The sequence below is a fragment of the Monomorium pharaonis genome, chromosome 7 (genome assembly GCF_013373865.1).
Source record: "Monomorium pharaonis isolate MP-MQ-018 chromosome 7, ASM1337386v2, whole genome shotgun sequence".
Lineage (NCBI taxonomy): Eukaryota > Metazoa > Arthropoda > Insecta > Hymenoptera > Formicidae > Monomorium > Monomorium pharaonis.
Genome location: NC_050473.1, coordinates 13,714,467 through 13,735,984, shown reverse-complemented (window position 1 = coordinate 13,735,984; position 21,518 = coordinate 13,714,467). Strand labels below are relative to the sequence as shown.

Genomic DNA, 21,518 nt, shown 5'->3' with positions numbered 1-21,518 from the left:
CGACACGTGTGCGCGACAGGCACGAGATACCGACGAGCGGCAGTGATGTAATGAGGTGAGCGCGCACCTGCGGCGCTTAACCTCTCGCTCTCGCTCTCGCAATTGCAACCGCGCGATTTACGTCGATAATGATCGATCACGTAGAGCGCCTGACCGTCGCGGCGATTAACTTCGTCGATTAATTTCGAGATCTCCTTTGGGTCCTTCCCATTTACGTTGAAAAAGTGGCATCGTCCAGTGCATCTTCTCGAGAATCTCTCCGTTAACCTCTTTCATACCGAGCCGACGTCCTCGTTTTAATGTAATTTGCGATCTTATTTTTATTAGTTTGAAAATATCATATTTCTATTTTTGACGGAAAGTTGTTCTTGGCGTCTTAATAATTTACTGGCCGATTATTTTATAGGTTCGAACTGATATTCGTATCTTGACGATCGATAAATTTAATCGATAAATCTTACACGATAATATGCAATCGTCTCTGTGATAATGCAGTCTTCTTTCCGCGATAGTGAAAGAACGATCTCGTCGCTCATTTTTATTTTAAGCTATTATATCCACGAGAATAGCGTTCATGTGTATCAATCATCGTGATTCGTATACGCATGAAAAAAAAACCTCATCGTTCATCGATAATATCGTGGAATTTTTCAATCGGCGTGACGCGCCTCGTTATCGTGAGTCGAGCAGCAGAAACAGCGGAAAAAAAGGACATCATCGCGGTGAGATACTCATACTCTCGTTCAGGTAATCTTGGGAATTATAGCTCATGTTATCCGATCGCAATTAAGTGATAGTCATTAACGTGCGCAAGGTTACGCGCGCACGTTATTGCGGCGATCTCGGCGCAGTCCGCGCTCCGCGTTCTGGGCGCGTGGAAGAGGCAGTTTGTCATCGGGAGGCGCGATTGTCGCCTCGAGGGTGTTTTCGTGGGGAAACGAATTCCACGCGCGCGTGTGTCTCGTGCCGTGTTTTCGTTGACGCGTGTCTGAAGGAAAGAAGAGCCATCACGCGGCGCGCGACACCACGCGACGCGACGCGACGCGACGCGCCGCGGCGGTGCAGTGCACCCCGCGATCTCGCGGCAGTAGATCCCAGTAGATCCGATGCTTTCCGTTCAAGCGGACTTTGAGTGTCGTCCGCGCGCCGTTACCGCGTTCGTAGAGGCGCATGCGCGAAATCGGGTCCCTCCTCGGTTTTTGCGCCTCCGAGGGAGCTGGAATTGAGCGAACGAGTGGAAGGAAGAAGCGCGGTTCCGCGCGAAGGAAACGACGAAGGAAAGGAGCGGAAGGATCTCGTGCCGAGAATACTGTCAGCATGGCGTGCGCGCGTGCGCGCGTCTCCGACACAAATGCACAACAGGTGTCACTTGCGCCGGGCGCCGTCACTGACTGATATTGTGAGAACGGTGCGCGCGTGGCAGGACGGACTACGGGAGCGCCGCGATCGCCAATCGACCCAATCAGGTTAGAGATCTTTTTTCTCTCTCCCTCTCTCTCTCTCTCTCTTTCTCTCTGTCATTTTCTCGTCTACGCAACGTGGTGCTGATGGAGTCGTTCAAAATGACAAGATAACCGTATCGGCGTTGCGCGCGTACGATAGCTGGGTGGACGAAGAAGTGCACGAGGTATCAGGAAGTACCGGATGTTCTTTACAGAAAGACTCCAAGGTAAATATGACTTTTCTGTCATCGGAATAATCTCGATACATACTTTGGCGTAAATTGAACGGTAAAAGGTTAAGATTCAGATTAATTGCGACACATCGGACTATTCGGCATTTTATCAAATCCGTTTTGAAATATCTCCTAGTTCGATGAAAATGTCTACAACCCGCTTTTTAAACTATCTATGTTTTAATTATCAATTTCTAACGTTTGTTCCGACAATACACAACTATTCCGACTTGTAGGATTGTGAGTAGAAACTACAGCTGCATTCTCTTTCTTATTGCATACTTGTTTTTAAATAATTTTTTTTTAAACATACTATAATATGTAAATATGCTTACTAACAATAAGTAAAATAAATTTAAAGCTACTTTTATTATGTAAGAAGGTTTAAAATATATTTTATATATTGGAAAATGTGCGAATCAAAGTTTTTTGTACAATATAACAATTATTATTAGTTAAAAGTTGTTTCAACTTTGATTCGATTTGATTCGTATTTAAATAGTTCATATATACATTTGTATTACTAATGTATATAAGCTGCATTATATTTTTGTTTATAAATATACATAAAAGAATTTTTAATATCTCAGCTTGAATCTCTTTTTAAGAATTTAAAGTTTTTCTGCTTTTTCTGTTGTAAAAAAAATTTTTGAGAGGAAAATTTATGAGAGATATTTGAAAATAATAAAATGTTAAATGAGATTACCGATAAGTGTAGAAACGGAAACTTCCTGCTCACAATCAGTTCGTAGAATTTTGACAATTATCAATATAAGTAGATGGTCGAAAACTAACGATGTCTTATCAACTGAAGAAAATAAATTTATTTTTTAAATTTGGATTTGCTTTCGCATTGTTAGAGAAACAACATAATCAAGAATAGAGAGCAGAAAAAAGACGTAACAATTACTTACTCCTTTTATCAAAATTAATTTTTTTACTTTTATCTTGACGAAATTTTGGTCTTTGTATTGATTCTCAAGTTATTTTTTTATTTAGATCTCTATCTCGTTCAGTGTCATGAACATTGCGTTACGCTGCGTTTCTAATTTCAGTACGGTCGGGTATTACGTATTTACTGGGAAGCGTTACAAAACTTTCTAGACGAATCGCGAGTCGATTTGTATTTATATCCCGACTATTTCAGACGTTTTAATTTTAACTTTGTTTAGATCATTAGATCGCACCCTCTCTGTTGCTGTCTGTTTATGCTTTCCGAAGGAAAGAGAGAAAAAGAGGTAAAGAGAAAAAGAGACGGAACAATAAAGAGAGCAATCTTGTTCATGTAACATTACAATTATTCTTATCGAAATCCGTTGTTATCAATTATAAAGCATTATCTTTCAAATTAAGGTCTTTTATCGCGATTTGTACCTTCTTCAAATTCTATTCGTCCGGGATCAAATCAATCTCTGTGATCGATTGATATTGGCAAACACGCGCGCGCGCGAGAATGATCAAGACATGTTTTAAATCACGTTTCGATTTGCTGGTTCTCAGTCCTCCCGCTCGTGGTGCTTTTTTTTAATCTCACCGAAAGCGCGACGATTAAATGACGGTGAGCCGCGCAGATAGCGCGGAGACACGGTCGCGGTAACGCGCACTATATTTCCGAAATAACTGGGACGTCGGCCGGTGAGAGAGAGAGAAAGAGAAATAGTGGCACGAAGTGAGGCACGGGTTTCAACTCCCGCGCTGCGTGTGACGCGTGCGAGCCGGGCGCGCATTCGCGCCTGACTTCAGGCGCAACGGCGCGCGCCAGCGGGCGCTCTGACTCGCGCGACTCGCATCGCGACGATTTCCGGTTCTGACGGTGTTCGAGATACACGCCGCGACCTTCATAACCATCTTCGTCGGCCTTGACAGTTAATGGTGCAGCGGGGTGAGCGGCGGGGTCGATCCCGACCTTGACATGGAGGGCCACGACATCCAGGAACTGACAGCCGCCAAGGACAGCGTGATCGTCAGGGGCGGACATCCGTCGCTCTGTTCCTCCTCGAACGGTGGTGAGTACTTTTACGAATAATTTGCGATTAACGCGCGCTCTTTTCCTACAAGCGACTTATGCGAGTATTTAGTCGATATTATGCACTTTAGATATTAAAAAATTTCCGGATAGCATGTTTTATTTATCATGTCTGCTCTTATCATTTAGAATAAGTAAATGTATTATGTGCGTGCAACTATTTGAAAGACTCACTTTGAAATTAATATTATTATCTGCTGTGAATGTATATAACGATTGTGAGTTTTCTCATTAAACGTTACGTTACATTTCTCTCAAATTGTATTTTCTTATGTTTCGCGCGTTTAGTTTTGAAATGAGACTAGGACCGGTACCCGCATTTCGCGCTAGGCTGGTAAGCACCGAAAATATAAATCTTTTCGATCAACTTTGAAGCGAATACTCTCTCGAGCATTTGCAGCAACGATTTGGCAAACTCTCTGTGTATCGCTTCGTTACATTGCCGCAAATAGCTCATTGCGAAGGACGATCGCGCGGAGGGAAAAAAGAGGCCGCGGCGTGCGCGCGCGTGCGCACGCGCATACAAAAAACGGGAAGCTGAAGAGAAGCACGCGCCACCGCGCCGTCTTATTACGCAATCGATCGCAGACACGCACATTCTGTGTCGGCGATTGTGCACAAAAATCCGCGCCGGGATGAACAAGCCGTGCTTGAGATAAGGTCGCGCCGGTTATGCCGCGGCCATAGATAACCCAGGGACCTCGACTGCGCAGTACCAAAATGGCGTCCGGTCTCGTAATCGATTGCGATGAGTAAATCGTCGGCACCTTAAAAAAAAGAAATCTTAATGATCTGTTGACAAGTCTTGGAAAAGTTTATGCCAAGTGAAACAAGCGGAGATTCAGAGTTTATGATCAACGATGAGGATTTACCTCAACGATCTGTTTATAATTTCGGAAATGTTGACACTAAATGCAATGAGTGGAAATACAGAATTTATCATTAATAATGAAGATTGTATTTTAAAATGGCAATCGTCTTGGTAATTAATTGCATCCGGGTTAAATTATCAGTATTTTGAAAAAAAGTATTACTACTAACCGAGTTATAATAATAATAACACATGTGATTTAGACGATTATATTTTAAAATAATATTTCTCTCGAAGCAAATCATAGATTATTCCTGATTAGAGATCGAGTGATTTTTAAAATAGCGAAACAAACCATTACTTTGTAATCGATAGTGTGTTAGGTAGGGTGTTTTCTGTAACTGGTGTACTTGGAAAGAAAATAATTCTATATGGAAACACGAAAAACGTACAATAAAATTTTTTTTACGGGATACGTTATTTCCGAGACAATCAAATTTTTATATAAAAATAAAAAATAAAATATATAATATTTTTTAACTATTAATTTTTTTATAAACGTATCTTAATCTCTATTTTTGTACACATTAAACATGGTATCATAAAAACACATGTTGCTTTAAAAAAATTATACAATATGCGATTCGCGCAGTACATTTTTTTTTTTTAAAGACAATTATGAGTTTTCAATCAATTTCGTTATTACGTACCTAAAAATAAATGTACTGTAAGGTGTTTATTCGTACGTCAATAGGTAAAATAAAAAATTACTCGCATATATTCGCTATTATAAGTGTTATTTTATATCTACTTAATAATAATCTTCCGGAACAAAGTCATACATGCGAGAGTATTTGTTCAATCGATAGGTTTTTTGCATCGTGTTATTATGATTACTGACGATATTAATTCTTTATGCATAAATCTTGTTTATACGTTAGGAAAGTATAAATAATTACTTTTTATTATCATATAAATGTGTCTAGAAACCATGAGTTTTTATTTAATTAATTAATTAATTCTTTGAGATTGATCTTTCCTTAAAATTAGTACAAATTTTCTTTGCGGATAATGTGACATGAGATAATTATACTTATTTTCAATAAATTTATAATTTTCTTCTTTTGTGTGTGAGAACGTGAAGTAAAATAAATTTTCGGACTTTTAAGTAAAGCTCGCGTATGATCATAAAGCGCGTCGCAACAGTATATCATTTCGCTTGAATCGCGTTTGTGATAATTTGTTTTATTGAGCCCCTCTATTGATTAACGGTAATTCATCGACGGCGCATCTTAGTGCTCTTGTAGCACGTGGCATCCGCGCGTGGTTATTTCCACGATTCGCGCAATGGGAGCGAATATCATGTACAAAGAAGCGTGTTTACGTGAGATAACGCCTAAAGAAATAGGGAAATAAGAAGAAAGGCTCATTGGTCACGATTGCTTGTTTCTTTTTTCTATATCCACTCTTTTAATTAGAAATACTTATAATAGACAAACGGTATTTTGTGAGCGATTCTTTTCTTCTCTCCTCACGACTCAACGTTTTCAGAGTATAGCAAACGCTAATACAGACAGAAAACGACATTTCGAAATGACGAACTGCGCGCTAAAATGTATACATAAGCACTTCTTTTTTTTTCGAAGGAAAAAATCACTTCACCTCAGTACCCTCGAGTATATGTACTTAGATGCTCGAGGACAAGAGCGAGCAAGACGTTCAATCTAGTGACTATGGATAGATGATCGGATTTCGTTTGTCAGTGAATCGCGACACGTTTTGACTGCATGACAAATCGAAGGTTGCATCCTCGGCATGTCATATCGGCGGCTATAATAACATTATGAGCAAACCGCTCCGCGAAGAGGTCAATCCGATAACCCGTAGCAAGGAGGAAAGACGTCGGGTTTTACGGCGGTCACCGAGATCGTCCAACCCCGTCGCGATTTGACACCTATCTAATGGTAGACGAAAGAAAACGCTGATAGTTCGCGAGCGGAAATTTTTTTATTTTTACCACTATTTACGTATTAATTACACTCTGATGTTAATGTAAAGACCATAATATACGTTCAGTGTTGATGACCGGTGCTACTAATACGGTCTATTGATTTATACAGGATGTCTCTAAAAAAGTGTCGAGAAGAAGATGATTCTTCGAAGAGGAAAAAACAGAAAGTAATTTTTTTTAATAGAATAGTTTTACAATATAAACAAATTTTTTAAGTACTTTTTCGTATCGCGTTTTTGAGAAATTGTGTCAAAAAACCGAAATAAATTAATTACGACGTTCACGTTTTCTTTGGTTTAAATAATATATTGTAAATTCAAAAATGAATAAAAAGAAATCATTTATTAGATAATAATTATTTATTGGCTAATATAGTGTTTTTAATATTTTTATAAAATTAATTGTGAAACATGTCGACGCGTTATGAATCCTTTGAATATTTTACATATAATCACATGTACAGTTTTATATGTATAAATTTTCAATGAAAAATGAAAAATACTTGCATAACATGGAAATAGCTGTCATATATTTTTTTCAATATTAAAGATTAATTTTAACGACTCTGTCTATTCGTCCTTGTCGTAATCTGAACATCTGGATGTCAGGAAATGAAAGTGTTTGCGCGCGATAAACATTCGAAAGATTGTACAGATTTATATAGGGTGCTTCAGTATTACCTTATACTTGGTTGTTTATTTTAGATAAAAAACATTTTAAGTCTGTAGAAATATTTTAGGAATATTTTTATAGATTTTAAATAGTACTTTTTAAATTTAATATCTATATACAAGTTAAATTACAAAATGGAAATCAAATTGTATAAAATAGATTCATATAGTTATTTAAATATATTGGGAACTTAAAATTAATAATTTACTTATATTTTATAAAATTATATAATTACGTATATTGTAAGAAATTGGTGCATACATATTATATTTCTTTCTTGAAACTATAAGAACTTTTATTTGAAAATCTCTTACGGATGATACATTAAAACAATCGCCTTGTATATCTGTACAATTACTTAACAGAACATATAAGCAAAGAATAGACCATAAGAGATGTTAATTCTAGCAAAATAAGAAAAATAAATTATTCTTCGCAGGTTCTCGTTTTCTATTGTTTTCAGAAGCTTCTTATTTTTCCTTCTCAACTTATTAGAGATAAGCACCGAAGCCGATAAACACGCACTCTGGTATCGCCAATGATTAGACCATTATCACCAGATTACCAATACTTCTCTTAAATGCAAAGTTTTGAACTCGTTATTGAATCGCGTCGTTAAATTGCAAAAGATGAACGAATTCCTCTCAAAGGAGGATGACGTGGCGGATTATCTCTTAACGGCAGAAAGATAGATTTGTTTACCAATGCGTTTACCATTACAAAAATACCGATATAATAACATATTTATTACGAGTTGCTAAAATAGGGATGTAAATCTTTTGTGCATCGCAAAACTGCAAAGATTTTGAAAATCATATGATACGTTTTTTAATATTACGTAAATGAAAAATTAAAATAGATGTATAATGACATAAATAGACAATTCTCTCTGTGTAATGTATTAATCCAAATTGTCAAAGGATAATAAAGTGAACGGGGTACATTTGAATATGTAATTGTTTTAAGAAATTTATTGGAAATTGTTTTGTTAATTCTAATTTAATACAAAGTTTAAAGTATCTATTTTTGTCTATAATGGTCATTAATCACTTTAGTTGCTAAACATACATTAAGTATTAAATGTGACGTTATCCACGTTTTTATTATCACCCATTATGTCGTGTTACTCATGACACAATGCAAGTTATAGACTACAAATTTTGCTAGAAAGGTGTTTTTCACTGTTTCATAATAACGCAATATATATATATATATATATATATATATATATATATATATATGTATGTATGTATGTATATAAATCGCGACGATTTTATAATTTATTATAATTTTTTACAATCAATTGATCGGAATCAGCCATCTTTAATCACATAATCGATCGATGATGGATTTGCATGCGAGCATAGCACACACTTGACACGTGCTAGCGTCTCATTCTAAGGAAAGCGCTTTGATGTCCTTCGCGCGTCACTCAAAAAAACAAATATGCAAAACTCCGTGACACTGCTAGACACATAAAATCGTAAGTTACACATACGGTGTCTCGCAATTACCGACAGGTGTTTCAACGGCAATTTCCTTGATTATTTTGAGTCTATTTTGCTTCATAGCAAAGATAACGAGGTGGTTCGTTATCTATAGCGATATCTATATTTTTATCATCTTTTTTTCTGGCTAAGAAATCTGAAATGAAAGAGTTCTTCTTTAGAAGGAATAAAGAAATCAACAGAATCAGAGAATACTTTGCGCACGGAAAAATAAAAAAAAATTGACTTATCAAAAACGCACACTTACGTTAACAATATTTCTCTTGGATGTATCACGTATTCAATACTTTGCGTATGCGACGGTGAAAAAAGGTACCTCGAAGGTTAAAGAGACCTATTGACCTCTTCCAAGAATAGATATTATATGCGGATATTATGTTATGCCTAACACCGACTATTATACCTGATGTTATTTTCGCTTAGGAAGCGCATCGCAATTTGCGGTCTTGAACATGTTTATCACGGGAACATGAGCGCATGACATCAGTCTGTTTGGAAAAGTGCAGCGAGGGATAATCCGTAGGACGTGACAAATTGCCACAAAACTTAGGATTTACACGTAATATGACGTCATCATTATTTTCTTGTGCGACCTGTTATCGATCACAATTTTAATCGGCGCAATATAAATGTTAGGATAGGATGATATACTATTATTCAAACCGGATCGTTACTTAAAAACAAACTGTAACTGCATCTTACACAGAGAGTTGCCCATATGCCTCGAATACAGCTGAATATAATATATGACTCATTGATACCATGTTGAAAATTATTATTGGGATATTTTTATAATTAAAACTTGCGGAGCTCACAAAAAGCAGCGTGAAAAAATATATAATCACAATTATACAAATATTGAGAGAGAAAAGCATATTGAATGAAATGGTTACAGTTAAATAGAGTTTTATTCGGCTAATAAGTGTTTTGTCTATCTGTCGGGGAGGAAGAAGCGAAAAGAAGAGACATAGATGAAATTGCTGAAACGATATCTCTCGCTTCGGAGAAACACTTATAAAACTCACAAAAACCACCAAAGAGACATTGAAAAATGAAATATCGTATTGTCGCAAAGGAGAAACTGGTATATTGACAGGTGTACCGTGGCAAAAAAATCGTGACGAGCACTTACTTCGTCGACCTGGTTGCAGCAGACGCCATTCTATCGTACACTGATTGTCATGTTTTTCTCGCATGATCATCATTTACATAATCTTGTGAGTCGTTGTATGTGAAGTTGATACGCACCGTTGACGCATTTTACAATGTGTTTGACATTATATACGATAATAAGATGCAGTGCAGATACCAAAAATCCGCATGTTCCTCAGCATGCACTAATTACATACTGCAAAGCCTTTTTTTTAGCAATTTGTAGTTACGTTTATTTTGAAAAAGTGAAAGGGTTGCTTTACATTGCAAACATCAAAAATAGGAAAACGCATTTCTTTTCAGTTCGAGTAAGCTTGGATATATTTCTGTGTCTTCTTAAATTCTCAAATTAAATTTTAAGAGATTACGAAATTTTTTTACATATTCTTACGTACTATTAGAATTTCTAATATGATTTAAATTTGTAATATATTTTCATATGTTGTTTTTTATTTAAACAACATGTTGTTTCCAAGTTCTTCAAGGATTTTTTTTGTTCTAAACAAATTACTTGTTACAAATTCTTATTAACATTTAGTTTATTAAAATAATGTTTAAAGAGCTTTAAAAAACGATATACTACTCAAGATAGTTGGTATCAGTTGGGTAGTGAAACGTTTGGAAACTTTGCATTTCAAATAAGGGTCGAAAATATAGTTATATTTTACTAAAGACTTGTGAAACGTATCTAATCTTAAAGTTAAACTTCTGTTAAAGAAAAAAAAGAGCAAATTTTTTCCAGATGTTTGCTCGTATTTGTGCCGTTTTCATTATTAGCGTAGTTTACCTTCTTTGCAAGAATCAATCATCGGCTTCCTCTTCTTTTATGGGAAAACATACCGGCCGACCTGATGCATCCTATGTGCATAAGTGTAACGACGAGCAGGACAAGATTAGATTATCAGTTCTGAGTCGTTTCCTCCCCTCCCGTCTGCCCCGCTCCTTCTTTCCCACTGCGAGCACCGTTTACCCCGAGCGATCTCTCAAAACGAAAAATTCTATTCCGCACTTTAGTGCGTCCGTCGAGATCAAACCGTCGTGTACAGCTCCTCCGTGACTTGGCGTAAATCTTCCCGGAGTTGTTCTCTTCTCGATACCGAGCGACGGCGCCGGGTCATGTCAACGACTAGGGGCTAGGATCCGCGTGACGACAGTGCATTACACATCGTGTGCGCCGCACTGTTTACGAAACGCATACTGGCGGTGTTCGCGCATTCGTCTGCAATTCGAGCGTGGTCTCCTTATTCCACGACGATTGCTACTGCGAAACGCAGAGGAAAAAGAGCGCTCCACGACGCGATGAAGCTCGACGACGAAGCCTTCTCCTTTGACATAATCGGCCAGCCCGATCTGGATTTCGGTACTTGTGAATATCTCGAGACCTGTGAGTACTTTCGTGTTTTGTATAATAATAATAAGAAAACGTGATTTCCTTTCGAGGGAAATCATAAAGATCGTACTCAATGTCTTGATATTTCTTCAGTTACAAACGCGCGTAAGTTGTATGTATGTTATTGCGTAAGTATATTACGCAAATAGAATTACATGGTATAATAACATAACACGACAAAAAACGTAAAATAAAAAAAAATTAAAGAGCGAAATGTCGTAATATATGAAAGAAATAAACGTTTAACAAATGGAGTAAATTTTCATACCGTCATAAATTAATCGAGAGAAAGTTTTTTTTTATTGGAAAAATTATTTATATATCTCTTTATCTAAGTATTTAACTAATGTTATTAATCTCTTATCACTGCAGTGGTACTCAGACAGTATCACATAGGGATTATGAATATCTCATTTTTTTGATTGTCATATCACGTAATTTCCGATGGTATTGACGATCATAAATAAAATCCCGGAATCCAGTAATCTTAGATTGCTAAACTTAAGAAAGAGAAGTAACAAAGAGATATTAAAAAGAATATTATAAATAGATATTATATATGAATTTAAGATTTGCAATTCAATTACTTTAGGGAAGGGAGGAGGATTCTATTCTATAGATTATTTGCATTGACGTAAACAGCTTTTTTTTTTAATACAGAAAGTAAAAAAGTATTAAAGTAAAATACTAAAATTAAAAAAAAACATATTATGCTGGCTTATCAAAAATATTTATTCGTTAAAAATTTATAAGTACAAGTCTGTTTTTCTAGTTGGTGAAAGGATGATGAATATTCTAAATAACAATCACAATTCGAGTCGCTGTGCGTACTACATCAAATTGCATCGACAATTATCGCAGTTTTGTAAAACTTGCCAAATCTTATTGAGAAAATTTATCTTATTTATCTTATCTTATCTTATTTACACACATGGAATAAGATGCTCTTCGCCTTCTTTTTTACATAACTACACATAGACGAGTTATCTAATAGCAGATGTAAACTACCGTTAACCCTATCATTAACCTTACGGATTCCACCGATTACGTTATCATTTACGTGATATATACATCTATATTATTGGATTTTTCTCTCAGGCACATTATGGTATTTTTAATACATATATATGTTATTCTTTTGTATGATATGATATCCTGATAAAACGCAATATTAATATATATATATATACATATATATACATATATATATTAATGTACATTTAATATACATTGCGTTTTATCAGGATATCATATCATACAAAAGAATAACATATTTATATTAACTTTCAAAAATCTTTTTTTTTTTTTTTTTCTTTAAACATCCACGCAACTTACACGTGAATATAAAAACTGATGTGTGCTCTCTAATAATAAACTCGTTGAAATCGATTTCAAATCAACAGGTGTTTATCTAATAGATATGAGATCGTTAAAAAACCGCGGGATTAGTACGTCGATCGTCGATTATATATCATGGCGGAGTGTTGTCGCGTTCGTATCTCGCAATTAACGCCCGAGAAATCAAACCGTGTACAATATGCGTGACACGATACGAAAAATCTAAAAATATACAAAGCAGACATCCAAAGATACCGCGGCTCTACTACTAATTTCTGTTTTCTCGGTATTTTGTCGGCACGCTCATGGAAATTATCGCGATTGTCGCTCGCCACCCCCGCAGCTTTTTGTGAACAATGCGACACCGCCACCATCGGTGGTGATATCGAGTGCACACAAATGCGAGCGCTAATAAGCATGCATGGGAGGAGTGCGGGAAGGAATAAAGAACGCGAAGAAAACGAAGGCATGAATCACACTTTCATTCGCTGTCTCATTGTCCGTCGATGCGGGAACAGGAGCTTTCTGTATTGTGCTTTTATCGCAAGGGAACTGACTCACTTCGGTTCTCTCTCACTCTTCCTGTCCGCCTCCTATTTCTCTTTCTTTGCGTGTGTCCATCGACAGCGACTTTATTACACTCGTCGTTCTCCGCGACCTGTTTGCGCGAAAAGCGCGAGCAATCTCAGCAGTCTCTTTGTCACAGTCATCTGCCAGCAGATAGCAAGTCGGCCGTGCCAATGCATCGACATAGAGGAAAAAAAAATTATTGATGGCTTTGGAAAACATTGGAAGAGATCGATCATTGAACGGCCGCACACGCGTCTGAAATTAAGAAAATTATTATTCTTTCTACGAACAACAGTTTCAAGCAGAAAGATGTTTTGTAAAATTCTCATTTCATATTTTAGAATAAATTTCGAAAAAAGAAAATATTCTATTTCGAAGAATTTTGCTTTAAAATGTGAATTCTTCACTCTCAAATCTCAACGTAACATTTTCTTGATGGTCTTTTGTCGCTGTTGTAGGTGATCGTTGTCAGTTAACTGTTCCGCATCATGGACCGACTCTTGCATACAAAATGCATAAGCACCAATGAGTATTTTATGTAAATCAATGTGGTAATCAATAACTTTACGAGTTAGGTGCTTATTGGTCCAGCGGTCTTTCGTGCGTTCAAAGCCTTAATGTTGGAGAACACGCGATATGTTTAGCGTGGTCTATGAATGAGATAAATATGTTCATGCGCGAGAGACGCAATATATTTCGACAACCCTAGTCCCACTTTCTATATTTTTAGCCTGTTCCGACGCTTACGTAGGTTTCCGTGCAAAAAAAGAACGATGCAATTTGCGCGTATCTAATCTCAGGCGTCAATCCCTAGGACGTCAGTGACGTAATGTCATCTGAGCTACCTGGCTTCATGATGAATCGTCATATAATAAATGACAATATGACGAAGATGTACGTCTTTTTGTTTTTGTTATTGCAACGACATTTTTCAATTTGCATTAGCTGTAACAAACTTTTTCAGCACTGATACACAGCAAGTGTCAAATTAACTCTTCGTTGTTTCATATATACCCAACAATATTATAATCTTCTTAGAAAAATTTGAAAATTTTGAATTTCAACAACCTTATAGTCTTATTTCAATTCTATAATTGTTATTTCAAGAATATAATATAATTATTTTGATAATTTTATTCTAAGAAAATTGTAATCTACGATTTGAACATACAATGCATGTTCTATCCAAAATTTTTTCCTTTTCATTCAAGAAAATTATTCTTAAATAACAAGAATATAATTTTCTTGATTAAACTATATAAAATCTTAAAATAAATCTTTATTTAAATAAATTTTTTTTATTTAACGCAATATAATCTTATTTCAAAATTTTTATTTTGAAAGATATTGTCAAAATAACAATATTCTTTCTTTCTGTGTACCAATGTTTCTAATCACAGATAAACGACCATCAATATCGTATCGTTTCAAGCTTATCGGTTTCTTGATTATTGAATTTATTTTACGGTTTTATCTTTGGACAGATATAACAGACTCGTCGTGTGAGAAATATTAAAGTTGAAGTGTATTTTATGCCTGAAAATTTTCTAAAAAAATTGACACGTAATTACGATGCCCCTTCGTTTGAGAGACATCCTTAGAAATAATAAATTATATCTCTTTTTAGAATCTTGAATGTCCCTTAAATCAGAAAGATTTGCAGATTCATGAAGCATACGATCACATTAATGCTCGCGTCCGCGGGCCCTGGCCTCCCACCATCGTGAAACCGCAGCAAAGCACGACGGCAAAACGTGCGTTCGTTTACAGCTGTTTGTCAGTCGTCACCGGACCGTCGCCGTGGTGTCTGGCGAAGGTCATTAACGCCACCGTGATTATCATCGTCTCTCGTTGCCGCTCGCGTTCCCGTTCGTCATTGTTTAATTTTTCGGCATCGCAAATTCAAGTTGTCTAGTTTCGAGGTGGCTGAGACGATGGGAGATCCTCGTAATCTCGCGTGAAATACGCACTTTGCGTTGAAAAGCGTTGAAAGGCAGAGGAGGAAGAGAAAGAAAGAGAGAAAAGAAGTGTCTGGCAACGGAAACGGCGAAGATTAATTTCTCGATTGAATCGCGAACGGGTAACCGGTAAGAAAGTAAACACATCTCATCAGCGATAGTGATCGAGAGAGTGGCGATCCATCGAGATCGACCAGGGATCGGCACGAAGATCAACCGGTTAAAAAAGAGAGTCCTCACGATGGGCCTGGCAGGTGCGTTTCTTTTCATTCTTTCCGTTGCATGCGTCACATTATCGTATCACACATTCCTGTTGTTATGTGCGAGTGGAGGACCGTTGGGGGATAAGTATCATTTTCCAATTGCGACAATGTTGAGATTCTTTATATATAGTCTGTTACGCGTCACTTTCGTTTTATTTCAATAACTGACCCTTCACTGAACGTTCGTCGTTATATTTTTTATTTTTTTACCTTCTAACATGGTTTTTTTACCGAAAGAAAATTGAAAAACTATAGAAAAAGTCCTATTGGTAAATAAAATTTAAATTTAAAATATTTTTCTTCTTAAAATGTTAAATTTAATATACAGAGTCTCTTTCGTAATTTTCCACTCTGCTAATTATCATCGTAAAGCCACTCAATATGTCTCGTGATTATGTAACAAAATATTTTAAATGAAGAAAACAAGATTTCTAAGACAACATTTGAAATAGTTTAAAAAGCCATAATCAAAATTTACTTAAAAATAATGAAATATTTTTTGTGCACAACAAACTGGACGAGTGTTGTGGAGCGATTAGTCAACTATTAATTTCATTATAGATAGGCGATTGTTCATATTAATAACATTACTCATATTATAAGTCATCGCGAAGCTTATCACATTAATGGACGTGCATTAACTAATACTAAACCGCATGTTTTCTAACGGTCAGAAGAAATTCTATTTAACATTACTTACAAATAACTTTCCGCTTTATAAAAAGTAAATCAACAATCGCATTATTTCAAAATAATGTAACATTGATTAACTTTCTTCTCCGTGAAAGGAAAATCAATAATTATTACATTATTCAAAACAAAATAAAAAAATTTTTAATATCAAAAAGAGCGTACAAAAGTTAGATTTTATAGTTGATTGGATTTTCAGACTGTGAATAGTTTATTGTAATAATAACTTAACTCGTTTCCCTAAGAAGTAAAAGAAGTATTAAATGTTTTTACACATACTTCGAAAAGTAATCCGCATTCCATGTGTTCAAAATATATTACTTAACGAATTAAATTCCTCAGGCTCTTTAAGAAGCAGCCGAACCACTCTATCAGCCAGACTCTCCAATTCCAGTTGTTTATTCGAAGTTAGGTATATAAAAAAAAAGAATATCTTTCCGTGATATGTAACACATTGGAAAACTTTCCGGCGACGATTAGAAGCGCCAACGGCGATCATCCTGAAGGAAGTTTTGCGCGCGTGACGGCCGCTGGCTTGCGTTCGATCTAATTGTGCCATGACCTAAACGTGACTTGCGTTTTCGCGTGACATTCCGCATCCGTGTGTGGCTGCGCACTGCGTGTTAAGGTCCGGTTGCATCGACAGTCTCTGGATTAATTAAGCTTGGCTCAGGAGTGACTCGCCGTTTCATTTTAAAATATATTACCTGACAGAGAGTCAATAATTCAAATAGTTTTACGTTTTTACGAGTAGAAGACAGAGAGGCAACGAGTTCAATACTGTTTTGCTTTCGACATTCATATTGTAAATTATACTGGAAAGACGACAAGCAAATTAATAGATGAAATAAAATACGCGAGTACAAGTTCCCGAGACATAATAGATAACGAAGAAAGTCAACATTATGCAATACTAACTCTGGTGTTACGTAAATATCATATATCTTTTTTTAAATAGAAATTATTTCGATATGCCAATATATTATTTTTAATTAGTTTCAATATATTATTTTTTTTAAATTTGTGCGACTAAATTTATCTTTAAATATTTAATATTTTTTTATTGGAAACTAAATTTATGTTGAAAGTTATCCAAGGCTTCTTTAAAAAAAAACAAAAAAAAAACGAATTTTACATTCTCGTCTATCTTTCATATAGAGCTTTGCTTCGAAGTATTGAAATTATTTTTAGGCCATATATCCGCAAATACTGTTTACACTTTTAATGCGCTTTTTACGCATTACGTCTTTTCTTCTCTGAAAGCTGAAATGTACAACTATTTGATCTTAAACGCGGAAAGAGAAGGAGGCAGCTAAAGCAAACAGATCTTAAGTCTCAGTTTGCTGGCAGTACTTCAGGTAGAGAACGTCGCAATTAAAAATCTCTGTGATGCGCGAGAGAAAAAGAGAAAGAAAGAGAGGAGCCCCTTATCATCCCAGTTGACACGTCGTGTTATCGTCAAAGGCGTCGCACTGCGAATATGCCGTGTACATACAGTGGCGTATTCGCTCTTTGGCACTCTAACTCTTATGTTTCGAGTCTTAATTATATCCGAGGGTAATATTTAAAATACTTTTGAATACCTTTAAAAAAATTTTTGTAACACTTAGAAGAAAACGGAAATTAAAAAATATCATTAATCTTCTCTTGTTTAATTTATCGTGAAAAAAATTAGCGGTTATATTATAAAATTAATTCATCTCTTTTCTTTTTTGTTAAAGTCTCGCAAAATTAATAATTATTATTTGAAAATAAAATTAACGCGGTTTTTTCTTTAATAAAAAAATAAACGTTGTGCATTATAAATATAATAAGTATTTTCGAAAGCGTTTCAAGCAGTATTTTAAAAATTTATATAAAAAGTTGAATGCGACTCAAAGGGCATTAAATTTTAGTCCCAGGGTTTTCTTGGCACGATGGGACGTTCTTGATCATGTGCCACTATATGCACGCGCTCTACATATTGCGAGTGGCGCCGGATCGTGACATGCGTGTGCATTCATGCGACTGACGCACCAATATAGCATGTACATGATAGCAAAATCTTTGTATGTATTAAAAAATAGGTGAAGCACGGTCGAGATATTTAATTGATGATTGAACGTGTCGAAATATCTAATACTTTGTAATCTACTTGATATTAACATCTAAAAATAATACAAATAATTGTTTTTTATCAATTTTTAATACTTAGATGTGATTTTGCATCGAATTATAAATCTGTTGAGTCTATCTAGAATTTGTTGAGAGATGTTACGGAGTTTTATCGCATGATCTCATACTTGGTTTTCCTTGGGTATTTCTGGCTTGTAATCAAAATCGGATATTAACGGAATTTGCCGATGATAAATTTGTCTGATTAAGGTTGAAGATTATGAAAGCCCGAGTTATTGTAGATGAAAACGCACGTCTGATAGGCGCAAGTCGTGCAGAAGGTTGGAAATCCTTAATAAGATTTCACACTCATACGGTCGGATTTAACAATATTTGTTTATTTCGAGTTTGCATAACAGACAATCGCGCTACACCGAATGTCCTTATGCTTATTTTAATGACCAATCATTATATGAATTATTAATAGGATTACATTGAGTAATAGGACGATTGTAAATAGTTTTTTTTAAATAAAAGATTAAAAATAAAACGATGACATACGCGCCGATAATTTTTATGAGCGCGAGGGACGCAGATATTCTGAATCATGTTTATCATTCGATAATTGCGTATTGCATGTCTGAGCGTCTTAATTTCGAAACGACGTAAATCTAGCTGCTGTTATTAACGATGTAGCGCGTGACATTTGCGATTTAAAAATATTACGAATTTTTTAATGATTTAAAATGACTTATTCGCGTACTAAAATAATTCAATAAGCCGATGAAACAAGAATTAATCGATTTGCACCGATATTCGCGTTTCAGAAATATAATCGGCGATAAAACAGGAAACAGGTAGCAAAATGACGGTACAAAAGTACGATGGATATTATGTTTCCTGTTTGGCGTTTCGAATTGAACGCTGCTGGGTTCTCGATTCAGCGCTGGTCAACAGGAAGGCGCATTTTAAGGTTGGCCCCGGAGTAATTACGTCTTTTCTTTTCTTCCGTCGTGTCCTCCCTTGTCGCTGTTTGACTATGCTAATATTGCGCTAACAGCCTAGGCAAACTAGGCAATATATCTGTATGCGCCGCTGTGAAAACGTACAAAAGTAAAAAAAGGAAAGAAAAGAAAAGAGCGCTTTAGCGCGGCGGCTTCGAGCCGCGCCGGGCCGCTTTAAGCGCTTTACTCCTTTGACGGGGCATACATAAATAATTAATAGCCTGCAAATTGATTCGCAGTGTCACTATGACGAGCGTGTAACGCGCGCGCGGGCACGATGCCACGGCGGCGTGTAGAAAAATGAGGAAGAAGGTAAAAACAGCGTGGCGTCGACTGTCCTTTTCTTCCAGCATCTAAGTCGTACGTATTAAGCTGGAATCCATTAATTTTCTCGCGGTCGGGACGGAGAGGCATTACGTAACATAATAGGACAGGCGTGCACGCGACGCCGCTACCGCATGTCGCAACCGCGTTGCTGCATTAACTTAAGTAGATATCAATTGGACACCTGAAGGCGGAGAGGCAGTGCTTCACATCGGCGAGAGAAAAGGGAGAAGAGCGGTCTCTCCTCTCGCAGAGACCACAATTTCGCGTTACGCGCGAAGCGTATTGAAATGGCAAGAGTCAAAGGACACTTCTATCGTGAACTTTTTAACGATCTCCGCGCGAAGCTAAAGCAAAGAGACGTCGGCTAAGCATCAGTGACTTTGTTTCCCGAGAAGAAGCGATTGGCATACCGGCGTTATATGATAGATATAGCGCTCGGTAAACGTAGCGAAAGTGATGCACGAAAGTGAAAGCACGGCGCGAGTATCAGAGAGGAGAAAAAGACCACGAAGAGGACCAATTACGTTATCGCGATCACCACGTTTCGTTGAGGCCCTCGTATCTAGGAATGAAAGCGGTGTTTCGGCTTTTCCATTTTTTTTTCCAGAGGAATTTTCTTGCCGACTACATAGCCGGAAGAGAAGCTGAAAAAGGTTTGCACTCGCCAGCTGCAAACTTTGAGGTGCGGAAAAGGCTCGCGATACCTACTCCACGTACTTTCCACGAATGCGCGTTGCTTACCGCATAAGGCAAAAATGTTTGAGGCATTACGAATTTTGCGTTGATCTGACGTGGCGCAACGTTCGTCCATTCAAGGTAGCCCATTAGGTGCCTTGAACAGTACGCAATTACTATCCGTGTGGAAATTCATCTAGACATGCCCTATTTAATATTGGCCCCATACGGACGTTATTTAGGCATCCAAAATAAAAGCTTTTCGGACTGAAACCTATTCGAGGACCTATTTAGGATATTTAAACTTGGGCTTGCCTGAATTGGGCCTGGTTTAAATTTACAACTTTTTCCCCAAGACTGACAGTTAGGTTTGCCCGGTTACAGCCCGTATCGGACCTAATTTGAATTAGATGTTTGCTCCAAAACAGTTAGGTTTGCCTAGTTATTTTTTAGTTATTTGCCTAGCTTTTTTTCTCAATTCTTATATTTTAATTATTTTAATATATTAATTGTATTAGACTTAAATATTTCAAAGTAACATACCGTTTTCCATGTCTGATAGACTGAAGTAACTAGCTAATACATTATTTATAAAATCTATTATTTTATTGAGTTTGTTATCTTCTATGTTTGGCTTTTAAATAGATCGTAAAGAAAAACAAAAGTTTTAAATAGAATATTAATTGCAAATAACCGATATCAGACTCGTAATATGTTTTTGTAAGATTTAAAAAAAATACCATTTCTGTATTACAAATACTGACATCTATTTCGATTGATTAAACGATACGATTATATGTATAATACATAATGCATAAAATATAATAAATAATTGATATATTTTAAAATTGTTTTTATTTATTTATTAAATGTAATAAATTGAGCAATAATATATCCTGTAATTTTGGCTCAATTTATTTTACATAAGCCTAACTTAAATATAATTAACCATCTAATTAACCATTTGAACGCTTCAAAGTATTAGTGCTAAATAAATTGCAATTTCCATCAAATTATTAAGGTTATGGAAAAAGATAAATTTAATAATGAAATTAACAGGTAAATAAATTAATGCTATTTATTTTAAATAGATTTTGCAAAATTTAACTGCTTTTATAAATAATATAATTGTGTTAGTTTATATAACATATATAGTACAGGGAACTTAAGACTCAGAAACCACTGTTTCGAGAAAAAATTGTAAGAGGCACTTTTATTGCAGATTCTTAATCATACAAACATATTAAACAAAAATTCAACTTGGAAAAAGTTGAGAATTATTGTGTAAACAATGAAAGAAGGTGAAAATTTTCGTTTTTTTGGCAATAAAAAAAATTTATTACTGTTAGCAAAA

The 21,518-nt window shown here is 35.9% G+C and overlaps 1 protein-coding gene and 1 long non-coding RNA gene across 8 annotated transcripts in view; one reads left to right on the top strand and one right to left on the bottom strand.

The window, feature by feature from the left end:
- Positions 1–82: 82 nt before the first annotated feature.
- Positions 83–21,518, top strand: part of LOC105834497 (hepatocyte nuclear factor 4-gamma) — a 37,863-nt gene continuing 16,427 nt past the window's right edge. Inside the window, exons 1-2 of one of the 7 annotated variants that reach the window (XM_036289880.1) lie at positions 83–747; positions 3,542–3,681. In XM_036289880.1, the coding sequence (XP_036145773.1) occupies positions 3,588–3,681 (94 nt within the window). In that variant the 5' untranslated portion in view covers positions 83–747; positions 3,542–3,587. Of the gene's footprint in view, positions 748–773; positions 1,670–2,314; positions 3,682–10,897; positions 11,240–14,489; positions 15,366–21,518 lie in introns of those variants that run through there. The other 6 variants (XM_036289879.1, XM_036289878.1, XM_036289877.1 and 3 more) reach the window with 6 other exon arrangements.
- Positions 12,559–17,687, bottom strand: LOC114254402. Its single transcript, XR_003625761.2, has 2 exons — positions 16,344–17,687; positions 12,559–13,408 (listed from the first exon to the last, which is right to left on the bottom strand). It is a non-coding gene; the product is annotated as an uncharacterized LOC114254402 (long non-coding RNA).